At 42.5% G+C, this 16144-nt stretch overlaps 1 protein-coding gene across 1 annotated transcript; it reads right to left on the reverse strand.

Annotated features, from left to right (window-relative positions):
* Positions 1–1864: 1864 nt before the first annotated feature.
* LOC104498607 (target of rapamycin complex 2 subunit MAPKAP1-like) lies at positions 1865–15068 on the reverse strand. The gene is made up of 5 exons (XM_010142007.1): positions 14810–15068; positions 11189–11278; positions 6979–7127; positions 3950–3992; positions 1865–2127 (listed from the first exon to the last, which is right to left on the reverse strand). The coding sequence occupies exons 1-5, from the start codon at positions 15066–15068 to the stop codon at positions 1865–1867; spliced, it is 804 nt and encodes a 267-aa protein (XP_010140309.1).
* Between the last annotated feature and the right edge of the window lie 1076 nt (positions 15069–16144).

The following is a 16144-nucleotide window of genomic DNA, read 5'->3' on the forward strand; positions in this document are numbered from 1 at the left end:
GAGCGCAGAGTAGCCCATACTATGTAACAGTATTTACGTAGCCCTAAAAAGGTGGCATAGTAACTTGGGCAAAAATACGCTGCTGCTTTCCGCGTAATCCATTATCATTCCAGGGGAAGGGAAAACCCCAGAAAACCACAGGACTGCAAGGCACAATTTAAAATCTTATTCTTGTACTGAGTAAAGGTCCTTGCCATTAAAGAAGGTAGTGAAATTTTATCACAGCTATTGCTATTCATAAATCTTATATCTATTTTAATTCAATCTGGTTCTAGCCTCTGAGACGCTGCACCACAATTTGATTACTACAACCATACTTTTTAACTGCTGTCAGAAGAGACAGTGCCTTACACAAACATCTGCCAGAACACATGCCTGCTTCCTATAGCCCCGGCTTTAAATCAGACCGCGGTGATGAATCTTTATCTGACACTAATACTTTTTAACTTCATAAGGACAATTAAAATGAATTGTAGCTAAATGCACACATAACAAATCAATTTAATCTCTGCTACATGCGAACATTCTTTGCAGATCTTCAAAACTTACTTTCAACTATCATCTTACTCAGAGTTTAAGTGAAGAGTGGCCGTATTGATAGAGCGCACCAGAGCGCAGAGGGTTTCACAAAACAGTGAAGTCCTTTGGATGCACTATTGGAACAGGCTGTTGTTTCATTTCAGGAAGTTCGAAGACCACAACCAGCCCCGATCAAAAGCTGATCCAGTTCCAACAGAGCATCTCCTCTGTAAGACCGGAATGCAGCCCAGTAAGGGCACCTACAATCAACAGCAACAAAAGCTACAGGAGTGAGCACAGACAAGGGAGAAGTGAGTTGGACGAGTCCTCAAGCCAAAGTTAATCAAAGCAGGTACATGCTAATTTAATCTGCATAAGACCAGAAGAATATTTTTTAATGCAAGTGAGATGCCTGGAATTGTGAGATAAAATTCAAGTCCCCAAACAGGGATGACAGAGCAACACTGACATTCAGCCGCCTTATCTGCTCCCCCAGGCTGAGCCCAGGCTGGGAGGCTGGCTGCAGGGTTTCTGCGCTGTTTCTGCAAGGTGCCAGGGCCACCACATACACACGGGTGTGTGAGCACACCCACTGCAGACAGTACCAAAGGTGCACATCTGTCCCTGCCGCGCCTGTGCAAAGCGGCTCCAAGTGACCATTCCCACTGCAGAATTCAAAACAGTTTTCTGTCTGTGCTCCCAGTTACCTAAAATCAGTGTCCAGCCCCCACGACGAGCTGCTGCTTTATCTCACTGCAAAGGGCTCTTCGATGGAAATAACAAAACGCCCGCTGAAGTGTTTTAAGTTACTCAACAGTCAAGCTTCATACATATAAATCACTGCATGGAAACGCAGGGACTTGTGCGTTGTAACCTCCGTTACAGTATTTAACTGGTCCCTCTGTGCGGGGCTTCTCTCTACCCAGCAAAACCTGCCCAGTCTGCAGGGGCAGAGGAGACAGTTGAGTGCACCAAAATCACCAGAGCTTCATCACAGTAAAGAACAAACCAGGCATTTAATATAGAGGTCTTTTACTTAAATGCAACTCAGCTATTAGCATGACTCACATTAATCATGTATCATGAAAAAAAATTATTTCAGAGAGCGGTAATTTTTCTGTTAAGAGTCTTCATCCTAACAAAGGCATTGCCGGAATCACCCTCTGTACGGCAGAGCACGTGACACCACACTGAAGGAAGAGTTATGGAACCCTGCGTCATCAGCAACGCACACCACGAGTGCCGAGAGATCCTTGGTATGATGCAGAGTTCTCTCCTGGGTGGGAACTCCGACTTGGGTGCTGGACCCCAAAGGGAGAGCACGATGCCATCGCATTTCTGGCGCTTACGGCGGGTGCTGGCAGAACCGCAGCGCAGATCCTGCAGCAGGCTGAGCAAGCAGCAGCAGCAGCAGCCCGTGTTTCTCAACTCCTGCCCTGCGGCTGTCCGTGCCCTGGCACCCCTGGCTCTGCACATCACCCTCTGGGCTGGCCGGCCGCATGGGAGGGGTGCTGACCACGCTGGAACCCTGGCCAGGAGCGTCGGGACAGGCCAAGGGCCGGAAGCGGCGCTGCACGGTGGCCGATCTGTCTCTCACCGGCACAGCGGCTGCAGGAGGGGCTCAGCACCGGCTCAGCGCCATGCACTGCCCAGCACAGCACAGCTCTGACAAGGGTACAACGACAGCAGGGGACTCCCCAGCATACATACCGACCTGCGGGTCTGCCTCAGAAATGGTGACACTACAAACATCTGTATTTCAACCCTTTCAGTAGCGGGCGGGTACTATGTAAACCAGTAAAACACGCAGAAGCAGCAAACGCTTCAAAACCCCCTCACTCTAGGCAAACTGATTTAGGATTCAGATGAGGATCATTCCACTCAGCTCAGGGGCAACACATTTAAATAAAAAACTACATTTTTTTTCACGCTGAGATTTTAATCCTGGATTAATTATTTTAGACATTTTCCATATTAATTAAAGCAGTATTGCTTCTTTAAGTTCTTTATCTACTTTCTTTGAGCAGAGCTATTTAATACTGGAGATTGTGGAAAACATTTGTTCATGATTATCCACACATACAGTCAAACAAGACTGAAACAAGAGCAGCATGCAAAAATGTATTTAAGGACCATCATCCCAAAATGCTGCTAAAAGCTATTAACCAGTACGTGTTAATTGCCACAGCATTCATATTAATTTTCACTTCAGGCCCGACATTGTGGAATATTTCCCCTGATACATTTTAAACAAAGTTTAATTTAAGGAACTGCTTCTATCAACACTTAGGAAAATTAACAGCCAAGCAATTAGCACTCATGAATTATCCCTTCCCCCACACATTCTACAGCATCATTTTAAAAACAGTTGCTACAAGAAAAATTGTTGGGTTTTAACCCATTACCAAAATTAATCACAGGAAGGCCTGTAACACCATACAGAGGTACCATTCCTCACAACTGGATTTTTAGCATCTGTCCAGCCAAAATCCACGTTGACCTATTTTTATTTAAATCACCTGCAGTAGCTGTGTAACCCCACAACCCCCCGCTAAGGCCAGAGGGGACAGGCTTCCTTGCATCTCCATCATCAAGTATGTCGTGAACACAGAAAGAAACACACCTGAGGAGAACTCCAGTCTGCACGTAGGGAAGGGTCTTGGCCGTGTACCTCGAGTTTATTCTAGAGCTGAATGATCCCCTCCTCACATTGCGACAGTGGTTTTCCAACTCCCTCCTTCGTCTATCCTGCACACCTTCAGCATCTCTCTTGTCAGTGTCCTCTGACACTCCTGTCTTTGCTGACACTCTTCTAGGGACAGAGGAGCAGCCATGTGGCATCAAGCACCTCAAAAGCTGAATTGACAAGACACTGTAGTGATTAAAATTGCTTAAAGGTAGCAATGAGTTGGGCAAGCGGCTGTGGACTGGCCTCAGAGCCTATTTCAAGGGAGCCGAGAACAGAGCCCTCAGCGGGAGCGACTCGTTCAGGACACGCTGCCTCCAAAGCTGAACATCTCATTCTAGGACGGTCTTCCTCTGCTCCAGCGACTCAAGACATCTTGGTAACACTTTTCTGATGAGTGGGAATGGTCACGCAGTGGAATAGCCTTGACACTAACACTGTGCTAAATCAGCGCTCTTTAAGATGAATATCTCAGAGAAAAGCCCTTGTCACACCTGCCAGCAACTCCTGCAAGTTACACTTGTGATTTGAGAAGAAATATTCTGAGTTTCTGTGGAATGAAGAGGTAACACATGCATTTAAAACCACCAGTGAAAGCAGGCAGGTCACGTGCAGGCAAACTGCACGCTGTGGATCCCAGTCATCTTGCTGAAACGAGCCTTGTCAATGCTCTTGCCTCATCTGTTGCACCCAGCTACGACTTTCACACCTGTCTGATGGTCAGACCTATTCTTCCAACCTTACCAAAGGTCAACAAGTTGGAATGATAAATTTTGTCTTCCAAATTCTGTTAATGGCAACATACATGAAATGACCCATAAAACGGGTGATAATTTAATGTGCATGAAGACAAAGGAAATCAATTTGGCCACTGATTTCTTAAGCCTTCAAGAAATTTTCTATACAATCGTGACTGAAGTCATTATAAATAACTAGAGGCTTCTTTTCATACAATATTCTTCGCAAAGAGTTTTCAACTTAACCAAGAGTACAACCCATGTGGTTTCCAAACCCTGCACACAGATGGAGGGCTTAGATTTACTGTGGCGACTTCAAGGAAAATCTTGACGGTACAGCCAAGAGTAGTTTCTGTGCATGTGTCTTTCGTTAAGGGCCGAAGTTTTACGGTGTACCCGAAAGCCACGGATCTGCCCCATGCAGCTCTGGGGAAAACCACCAGAATTCCGGAGCTGATTAGAATGCTTCCATTGCAGTTGCATTTCACAAGCCATATTCTCTACTATTTTGACAATTAATGAACTGATCAGAACAAGATGAAATTAGAGTGCTTTAAAATTTTATTATTACATAAAATTGCAGAAGTGGTTATGAAAAAGACACTAAATCTGGCAGGAAACACCTGTGAGATGTGAGCTTCTGCATGAAGGGGCTTGGCCGATCCACGGCACGCAGGGCTTCCTCGTTTGTACCTGATTAGCTTAAAACAACTCATCAAATTTTGGCGAGAGGGGGTGGGAAGGACCCTGAAGAGGATGGTTTTATCCGACTGCAGGTCATGGAGGGAGCTGAATTAGCAGAAAGCAGCTGAGTTCACACACGAGCCAAGAGCTCAGATACAGCAGGTGAAGAGCTTTCCTCGCGCTCTGCCGGCGAACCACAAAACAGGTGATAGCCAACAAGCTGAAAGCTGTGTTGCAGAACTCAAATATATACACGTGTGCGTGTATATATGTATAAAACAAAGGCCTAGTTATAATCTTGAAGATTTCAGAGCCACTGCGATCCCTTGAGTAAATACATAATTAAGTAGGGTTTTTTTAAGACATGTTTAATTAGGCCTCTAGCCCCTCCTCATCCCCCCGCCTCTCCCCAATTATGTACCATTTCCCCCAGAGATATGTGGCTCTGTTAATTATGTAAATAAGTCATGCACTACTCCCTGAAAGAATTGTATTTATGTGAAAACTACTGCTCATCTATTTGCAATGAGAATAAATATGGGAGCAACAATATTTCCTTAAAAATAATTCTAAGAGGGTAGGTGGTTTTCGATTTTACATTACTGTCTAAACACTCAAGAAAACTGAAGTCATGACTGAACTGTAATGTCTCTTCTATACCTCAGATGGTCAAGTAGGTATTTAAAAACAGACAATACATTCAGAAGTATAAATTTTATAAGCATACTACTGACAAACTTACCAGAGTAATATAAATAATGTTGTTAAAATGAATATAGTGAGACTGTACCCTAACAAAATGCCAATTCAATTATTTGAGGGAGTTGAAAAGGTATTTTGATCTCTAGATCACAGCTGAGTTGGTTTGTATCATACCCCACAAATCACGACTGAGTAGCACCGAGGTATTTCAGTAACGGTACTATTTCCTTCAAAAGGACCACACACCTGCTAAACGTATGACTTTAAAATAAGAAGATGAACGTGTCCATTACAGTCAACTATAATTCCTATTAATACAGTAAAAAGTAGTTTGGATTATCAAAGAGGGAAGGAAACATGCTTAAGTTCCTCAAATTCCTAACAAAAATTCCAGCAGGTAGCTCACATCATGCTCCAGTATTAACGCAAGACCAGGACACCACTGCATTACAATACATTTCTCCTAATAAAGAAGTATTTTATTCTTACTTCCTCTGTGCAGGACTGTTGGAAGCACATTTAAATGTTTGCCAGACTGAAATTTCATGGCATAGGAACGGCAAGCTTTGAGTTCAGAAAAAGGCATCTTAGTGTTGTCAGCGTTCAAGTGCTGCTGTCGTTTAGTAACGAGGCCAGCGGTTTTTGAATAACTGCGTTAGCTCACTGATTACCACAAACTGGTAACTATAAAATAACCAGAGAGGCAGCTGTTGCCACGTGGATTACACAGCCTAAAAGTTACCAATTAATTCACAAACATTCTACCTCCCTCCAGATCTGCCAGTGGAATTAGAGATCTGACTTTCCACTTCAAGAACACTTAACAGAATATGAAATTCTTCCATCACAACGGTAATGAAGCTCAAACTTCATACTCCCACAGGAGATTCCACTAACAAATCCAGCAGAAAACAGATCTGTGCCATATTTATAATCGTTGTGGAACAATATGACACTGATCCATTACACCAAATGTTTATATTGTCGTTTCTAGAGTGTATGACAGAGAAAAATATTTAACACGAAGTAGCTACACTGCATGCAGGGTAAGACAGTTATCTACAATTCTGAGTAGAATCAAATGCAAGCTCCTGAAACGAGCCTCCTCCGGGTATCACACACAGGAGTACCTGCACGGAACCGCATCCCTTAGTCCCTTCTTGCCCCAGATACTGATCTATGGATGCTTCAGTTTTCCACCCTCAAAACAGGCAGTGCCCTTACCACTTTCATTGCAGCATTTCAAGGATAAAGACAGCAGAAATCATGGAATATTCAGCAAGTGCTGTGATGCAGGCAGAACAGATTTTATTGGAAATGCCAAATAACCAATCATTTAAACAAAGGGTCTCAGCATCAACTCTGTATAGAGCTGTCCTAGGGCTCTGCCACACTACGTGCTCACCTAACTACCCCGCTGACGAAGAAAACGGCAGGGGAAGGAACACCTAATGGTAAGGCCATAATTTTGTAATGAAAATGAGAACATTTAAGAGAAGCATGTTCCTAGATAAGCACTCTAAAATAATCAGTGGCCTACTATAAAAGTCTAAAGCTTGAACAACTAAATGTACACAAGAAGTGGCTAAGGCCATCAGCTTCAGGTCGGGGACCTCCTGGACAGGGGAGAAAAACATGTGGTCCACTTACCTTGCCGTCAAACTTGGAGTACTCGTTGAAGGGGTTATTCAGCTGCAGCGGACACTGCTCAAGCCGCACGGACAGTATCGACTGCTTCCCAGAACATGGAGATTTTACTCTGAAATTCTTTTTTTCAAATAGTGAGCTCAGCTCCTCTGCTGTAGATCAGAAAAGAGATGAGAGTAGTTGTACTCGGAGATGTACGATCCACCACAGAAAGATAAAATTCTAAGAAGGAGAACGAAAGCAAATATAGAGAACGACAAATGCCTTAGCAGGGCTGAATCTACCACCACTCTTTTATAGTCCAAAGATATGAAACCATAAGACATTTGAATGATGCTACTCTTTAGGCTGAGGAAAAGATTAATTTTTTCCCATACAGAGAACAGAACTGATCACTACAAGATCCACTTGAGTCAAGATAAAAATCAAGATTCAACCAAAGACTCGTGCATTCCTGGTCTTTCTGCTTGCCACCTTTTTCTAAATGAACAGGAAATGCCATGCAAAAGAACTGCTGACACATCTACAACATGCCCTGCAAAGGCACTTCAAACTGAGCTTGTAACACATGGTATTATGCCACAGAATCATAAATCGTTAGAGGTTGGAAGGGACCTTTGAAGGTCAGCAAGTCCAAACCCCCTGCAGTGAGCAGGGACATCTTTATCCGGATCAGCTTGCTCAGCGCCCCTTCCAACCTGACCGTGACCGTTTCCGGGGATGGGGGACAGGACCCTATTACACTACCCCATTACTGTACTACAACGCCACTGTGCTGCCAGCAGCAGGCTTGGGACTACATCTGACCCAAAAGAATAATTCCTTCGGATTTTATTCCTCATGGTAGACTGGATGTGGGCCCTTCTCAAAAAAATGTCAAACCTGCAAACAGCATTCCAGACAAACAGTCTGGACAATGAAAACCAAAAAGCTTTTTGAAAACAAAGACGGCAAGAGTGAGCGAGATCTTTGTGTGATCTGTGAAGGCTCATGAAAGCCTCCGACAAGCAGCTCTTTTTATCTGAGGAAACTGCCTAGCTGAATTTCCAGCAATGGTTTAACTCAACATCTACAGACATACTTAGAAAAAAATTAAAAATTAGGGCTCCTTATGCTAAGGCCACTACAAAATCAGGACAGAGCCTGGGGTGTTTTAGCATATTAGTACCAATGGGTCTCATCTGCGAGAAACTGTGACTGAATCTGGACAAGCCTTTTCCACATCTGCTCTAGGAACCAAGGACCTCCACACTCCATCAATCACTACCTGAGAAGCAGAACCAGCTCCCCTAGACTGACTCTGCTCTGCTTTGCGCTCCTGCATTTGGGTTCTCCCATATCTCCAAGATTTACACGTTTCTTCTCCAGGAAAATGAAACCGCTCCTAAGGCAGAAGGACTAGGGGCCTGATCTGCAGGGAGTCGATTAATGTCTCAGAATGTGAAATTAAAACTTGTCAAATTATAACTAGTCAAAAGCTCAGTTTATTTTTATCAGCAGATTGCCGGAAAACTCAGACAGTTGGCAAAAGTGCTAAATATTGGCACTAAAAGATACCCAACAGTCTTGTGAGAGGCTGTGATTAACCAAAAAAGCTTGATTAAACCCTTTTTAAAGGTGGCAACTTAAACTCCGTTAGATATTCTGCTGGAGTATTACCCTTAACTGGTATTCCTCGAGCATCTGGAAAGGACTATGTACCTTGGAATCCAATAAATAAATAAATGCAAGATGTAAATACAATGCTTTACTTCTTGCTTTCATCTAAAAATGCCCAGTATTTGATAAAAAGGAGTAACCTTCTGTAGGAATGTCTGAGCTTGGTCGGCAGCACCCACTGGCTGCTCTACTGACATCGTTTGAGCTCCTCACTGCATGAAGCTGCTGCGGTTTATTTTACTGGAGAACGGATGCACAGGAAGGGGATGAGAATTGGTGGCACAGAACGAAACACCAGACCTCACTGCGTTACAGTTCCAGTCAGTCCACCGCCCCTGAAGCACCTTTCTATCCATAAACCCCCCAACCAGCTCCAGAGGCGTGGAGACTTTCCTCTTCTTGTCCCTGCACTGCACCACCTTGTCCTTCAAACTCAGTCCTGATGCAGCACACAGCTTGTCTCACAACAGCAGGCAAAGAGACAATGAGTAGAAAATACTCTTTTTTTCTTTTTCCATTACCATACTCAAAACTACTCATCTCTCACCTCCCTCAGCCTGGTCAGTGCACTTGTATTTCTGTACATAGTAATTAAAAACGGGAATCACAAAAAATACTCAGCTGCCAGATGCCTCAAATTACAACACGCCCAAGTGAGGGACAGCAGAACCGCCGTACGAGCTTCTCTCCCCAGTGAGACAGCTCGTGGAGTGATCTCTGGCAGTGGTGTCATCACACTCTAACACTGGGCAGAACAAGCACTTCTCAGCACCCTTCTAGTTCGCGTGGTGTCGACCAAGGGCTCGGCTTTGTCCAAGCTCAGACAAACGCAGTCAGAAGAGGACACATTCCCCCCATCTACGAACAGCTACTTCTATAATTGCTTTCACACATATTTTCCAATTATGCTAAACCCAGGGAACAGAACAGACAAAGCCTCAAACACACGCTCTTGTTGAAGAGGAAGACACGGTGGATACCCTTTCAGAGAAGGAAAATCAGCTCTGCTGACAGACACCGAGCGCCTGGAGTTTTTATGTAACTTATTTTTGATTTAAATTTGTTCTGCAGCAGGGAGGCACTGATCTATTTGCCTGCAGCCCCAGCACACTCTCACAGAGGGGGACACCTCCGTTACTGCTGGTTGACAGATGAAGTCTATCTTCAGGGCAGCACGTAAGAGGAACTAAATGTCACGGTGGAGCCCACACGAATAAGACGGCACAACCAGCATAGCCCCAGCTGGAGTCCGAGTGCAGTTCAGTGTAAAGAAATATCAAGCAGTATATAGTCAGGGATAAGGAAGAAAAAGAGAATTGCATCATCATTGGTCAAATGCTATAAAATATTGAGCAAAGGGAGATGGAGGTTATGGTAGATTAAACTTCAAACCCTACAACTCTGCTTACGGAAGCGGAAAGGTAAAAACATTTTAGCCTGCGTTACTGGAGGTATCAAATCCAGCTGAGCACTGTCCTGAGGATTAGCGCGGCCGTGTCGCTTGTGTGAGCAGCTTTGTTCACTCCTCTAAAAAAGATATTATAGAGCTGGAGAAGGTTCTGCAAATGACAGCCAGGAAGATATGAGGTTTCAGAAAAAAAAAGGAGATTACGCAGGGACCTCATTAAGACAGACACAAATTTTGAAAGCAGTCAGCATGACAGACCATACAAAGGTCTGAATACGTGTCAAACACAATGGCAATAGATATTAGCTTGAGCTATAGAACGTGAGAATTGAGACAGATTTTTCACTTCATATATTACAATTTAAACTATGTAGAACATCCAGTCAGAAATACTTAATTCCGTACTTTTACAAAAGAAAAGGAAAGAGAATGGCGTATTTTTTGAGAAATCAGTGCTAATAGTTTTCCAAGGAAGGTTAGATAAGACAAGGCAGCACTTGCAATGCTTTCATTTAAGTAGATTGTATACAGACATTCTTTCTTAAGACCTTCCCCTTTTCTAGGGGAGTAACCACAAAAATAGTCTATAAAAATAAACTCTACAAAATTCTCCATCATGTCAGTAGACAAATGCTGCTGAGAACAGCTGGAATGCCGTGCCTTACACGGAGATCACCATCCTGCATTTCGAACGCGGACGCTGCCAAGCACCTGCCCACGGAGTAAGGACACGTCCTGTTCCTCACGCACCACTGAGGGCTCTCCTGGCTCCATTGCTGCTCAGCCACAACAGCGGCCGCAGAAGATAACGATGCCTCAAGATGACGGCTTGCGCAAACGCTATATTAATTCCTTATGTTGCAAAAAATAAAGCTTGTTGCAATCAAATTAGCTCAGATCAAACTAGATTTAAACCTTTTTTCTTTACTTTGCCTTTATTACTAATTTGGAAAGCGCTGGTCATCGCTGCAAAGACGTGGCGCCTGCAGCTCACCCCCAGCAAGGAACTGTGGGGACGGAAGGCGAGGACGGGGATTAGTTCCTCCACGCTTTGGGAGCGCGTGTGAAAATCACAAACTGAAAATGTTATAACCATCAAAAGCAGAAATAAAAGCGGTAGGAAAATAAAAAAGTGTTTCTTTTTACCTGAGTAAGAAGTATTTCTGTCTTTCCACTGAACATTTTTGCATTTTATTTGATTTTGTCTCTCTTTCCGCAGACGTTCTAGTCTCTGAGCTTGAAAAGAAATATTATAACTATAAGTTTGTCAATGAAAGTTTACTATAAACAAAGACATAATTAACTACCTTTATATGAATAAAGATGTTTTATACTGCATATGTAGGAGAAAAAGTCATAAAATTTTAAAGGTGGCACCCCTGAAAAGCAAATACCAACAAAAACATGAAAATGTTCTTGATTTATAATTGAAATTAGAGGATATAAAACATTAATAGAGATCATAAAGATAGTATTAACATGGAAGAGAATAATAAAATGTGAAAACTTCTGTGATTAATATGACATTTCATTATATAAATCATTAATAACGGTCTTAAAGGAATTTTAATGCACAAATGAACTGAAGTGAATATTACATTACAGGAATAAAATTACTGTTATGAATTACTCTACCCGTTTCAAAAATTAAAGATAAATGAACTCAGACTAGACTATTAAAGTTTTAAATATAAAATCCTTTATCTAAAAATCATGAAAATTATAAAATGTCAAAGCTATATAAATTAGCATAGCTTTTTCTTCAGTGTGCTGAAACAGTTTATAGGTAGTAAAATAAATGATTTGTATCTCCACAACATTAGTCAAATCTTAAAATGAATGTAATATTTCTTTACGTATATTTTGACTCCATCTTCAAAATAAGGGTTGAAAAAAGCCTCCGGTGGTGACAATACCAAAGACCCCACAGACCGAGGTACCAGATAACACCTTCAGTTATCTTCCTGTGAAGAGCAAGTTCTCTCCCAGGAAACGGTCACCCACAGCTGGCAGAAGCCACCCAAGACAGTGACCACACGAAAGGACAGATGTTACAAAGGGTCTGTTCAAAATGAGGAAGCAGATGAGACTGGGACGTGTTGATCACCAAAGGAAACAATTTGCTGGATGCATTAGTGATTTTGATGTATTGAGATCATTCATTAACTAAAACGGGTTTGTAGAAGAGATTCTAAAATGCTAAATTACTCTGACAATTTTTAGTTACAATTCGAGTTCCCGGAGCCACTTCACCAATTAAAAAGTGGTTAATAAATATTTTTCTATCCCTCCTATTATTATTCTTTTATATTTAGTCTTTGAACTGAATTGTGGACACAGAAGTGATTTTTTTCTCTCTGTGTATCTTACACTTACTGAAATAAGAGAAGCATCCCTGCTGACAAGCTTAAAGAAAACACTATAGTAGTGCAGGTATTTTATTCTGAAAGAGAAAACATTTTTTTTCCAATTATTGCCCAGACTGTAGCTCAAATTTCCCTTCCAAATCCCTCCTCAAATAGGCCACCATCAAATATCTTTAGATTCACACGTAAACAATGGAGAAAGGAGAAAACATAGAGCAGATAAGAATAATGCATGGTTTTGACCTATTTGATATTGTCAGCACGTCCTGAAGCGCAGTCACCATCTTCACTAACTCCATCCCATTCTTCCATCTACAGCTGACCACAATGATCCTTTACTGCGGGACTGTATTACAGCAACTCCAAATTAGATGGAATCACCAGTACCTATTAGAAGTGTGAATTATTTAAGGTTCATTCTCACGGGAAGCATGCTAGTTTGAAAGCTTTCTGTGTGAAAAATGTCACTGATCAAATGCAGCTCTTGTTTCATTAACTATTAGCAACCAGATGAGCCTCTGCTTCTAGTTACGGGGACTGGGAGAATTTGCTGTACACCCAACACCTAGCACAGGCTGGTCTCCACTTGCATTTTCTTTACCCCTCCAGGTATGGCAGAAAGGTGGCAGTGAGGAGATGGAGCCCAGAGCCAAAGACCACCCACGGCTCATCCAGCTCCTCTGCAAAAGGAGGAAGAATTCGGTGGCAAACACCCCTATGTTCTCTCCAAACGTTATGTGGAACACCCCAACGTGTCTCACCCACTGAACATTCCTTTCAAGACTAAGGAGGTAACTTTGATATTAGAATGCACATAAAATTCATTTCCAAGTTGGCATACCCACATGAGAACTACCCAATACCCATCACTTCCAACGTCTCCTCAGACGTGGGTCGAGCCTTCTGCAGTAACACGTTATTTCTACAGTTCATGAAAAAGACACTATCCTGGTGAGGGACTTTGTAATAAAACAGCTTTGCAAAAAGATAATTAAAAGTTGTAGACCATCCAAAAACAAAGGCTGAAGGCAAAAACAAAGGTTGAAGCCCAATTTGCATTCTTCGTAGGCTCTTTTCCACCCTGCTCTGTCTCAAATTGCAGCCTGAGTGCCTGGGTAATTGCATTAAGTTCCTGGTGTTACCAGCACACACAAAGGAATGTAAAAGACAGGTCAGATGAAGAGAGGCAAAAAAACTGCCTCCCCAATGAACGAGTGTCCTAACTGTTATCTTAGAACATGTCACCAACAAACCTGAAATGGCTTCAATCCATAATTTAAATGGAGATTATTATATCAGTCTACTCGGTGAAATATTACTTCAGAACTATTTTTTGGAGCAGTTTTATAAAACTTTTTGCCTCTCCTTCCTCATCAACTATGCCATCGACTGAGGTAAACAAGACACCCACAGGACAGTGCCAGGGGTACACTGAACCCTTCAGCACGCCTTGCGGCCACGGACGCAGCTTGTTTCCAAAGCTGACTCTCCATTACGAGAGATCTGTGTCCTCTCTTTTCTGTAACTTCTCACAACTTCTCAACTATAAAAGGTATTTCAAGACATTCATTACCATACAACATCTCCTTGTTAGGTAGAGCACCTAGAGCAGATGTTTTTTCTGAGCTCTAGGTGGTGTTATAATACCTTCAGAAAGCATTTGGAAAAACTGGATACTGTACCACAGAGGAAAAGAGACCAGTACAGACCACCCCGCACCAACCTTTTCATCTAGATTTTATATTGCAGAGCTTTTGTTCATAGCATTCCCCAGGCAGAAGTCTGAATATCCCACATATGAAACAACAGATGGAACAGCCTCCTCCCAGTCATGACAAACTGAGCGTGTTTTGGAAAGGTGTACACCCTTAAACATCCTAACTTGGAAACTTAAATCCTAGCTCAAGGGTTTTTTCAGAAATTAAACTTCAGAAGACAAAATATAGATGAATCATTCACTTCGTTGGCTCACATGAAACTTCATTCTTCTCTTTTATAAGAAATAGATTTGATGCCTCACTAGATAGATTTTTCTCAAAAAATATCTATCCTGTTCAAAAGTTAACACCCCTCCAGACATTAACAATAGAACTATCAAAGACTGTTCATGTACTTTGGATTTAGACTTGATGTCTTTACAATTTACATTTTTTTATATATTAAACTGACTACCTCAATGTTCCTCTGTACATGAATAAGTAAAACAGCAATTAAAGCTCAGTTGACAGCACACTGAAGTAACTGAATCATTACACATCCTTCTATAAAAGGATCTCGACTTTACAAAAAGAGAAGTTTGACAGATACCTCGCTGGTCACGCTCCGATTTGCCCATACAAGCCAGACTAACAGAAACTGAATGTAAAAGGCTGCCATTATCTCGGCTGCAAACATCACTTACCTGTGTTTGATCGTCTTCTGATTCCAAAGTCCCAGCTTGAGGTAATATCGACTGATTGGGAATATACATAGCCCTGAGTCTCACCGTTGCTTCCCTGTGTTTCCGAACCACTGTCCCCATGTGCTGACGAGGGATTGAACTTCTCCAGGTCGACATCGTGATCTATCAGGACCATTTCACACATCCCCGTGTCATCACTGGTCACGTGTGACTGCCGAATATGAGCCAGTATAATAGTTGGGTTGTCCAGGAAGGCCATTCTGTCCGCAACTCCACCTCTTCGCTATACTATCTTCTCTCCATCTTGTTTCATGGACACGTGTACCTGGAAACAGAACGTACACAGCATGTCAGAGCAGAAAAAAAAAACCAAACAAACCCTGGATTCAAGAAGGTTTATATTTTGGATGCACAAAACCTAATTGACCCGATTTTGTACAATCTTAATTCTGCTCCAATTTACTTAGGTCACAGTGCTGGCTGGATTTCAGAACAGAACTGTTAAAGAACAGCGGTTCTGGAGGACAGCTTGAGACCTGGATCCCGACAGCACAATGTGAGTCACCTACAGACAGGTTCCATTACTCTACAGCCAATGTCGCTGTAAGGCAAAATATTCTCTGTACCTCACATAGAGGGACAGAGAGAAACACCCACAAGAAACACCTGTCCAGTCAAATTAACAGATTTAGAAAACCTTCTCTGGTTTTGAATTTCTTTTCACCCATCACAATAGTGTGTTACTGTGTTTCTCCTGCCAACCCTTTGATTACCTTATTACAGACCCTCCTTGAGTTTTGTATTTTCAGGAAAAGAGATTCATATCTCAGAGCAGAATACCGAAAGTCTGCTGCTGCATGGTGCTCCTTACAGGACAACTGTCATAATTCAGGAAAAGCTGTGATCATATTCCACACGCTCGAATTCTTAAGCACTTTAACAACAGTAACTGCCACTTACCTAAAATATTTCATTCAGAGAGCTCGAGCGGCCTTACAGAACAAAGCAGAGGGCAAGAACAAAAAGAAAAAACAACCCTAACAAACCACAAACCGCAAGTCACACTCAAATCGTTTCCCTCTTTTACTGTAGCTGTGGATTTACAGTTATGTTAACCTAATTCAGGTCTGGGCTGCCTCTGACCAAGGCAACCCCCTGCCCCTGGTTAGACACTTCCACCACCTCCCAAAGGCTGGCCTTCGGGGAGTTCGATCAAAAAAATGATCTGCTGGAACTAACCTGAAAAGGAAAAAGAAACCAACCAATTTTCAGGCTGATCAGTCCACCAGTGAACAGCTGCAAGAGCCCCAGTACCAGCATAACACAGGCAGCAGG

Source organism: Buceros rhinoceros, unplaced genomic scaffold, assembly GCF_000710305.1.
Source record: "Buceros rhinoceros silvestris isolate BGI_N320 unplaced genomic scaffold, ASM71030v1 scaffold19688, whole genome shotgun sequence".
Lineage (NCBI taxonomy): Eukaryota > Metazoa > Chordata > Aves > Bucerotiformes > Bucerotidae > Buceros > Buceros rhinoceros.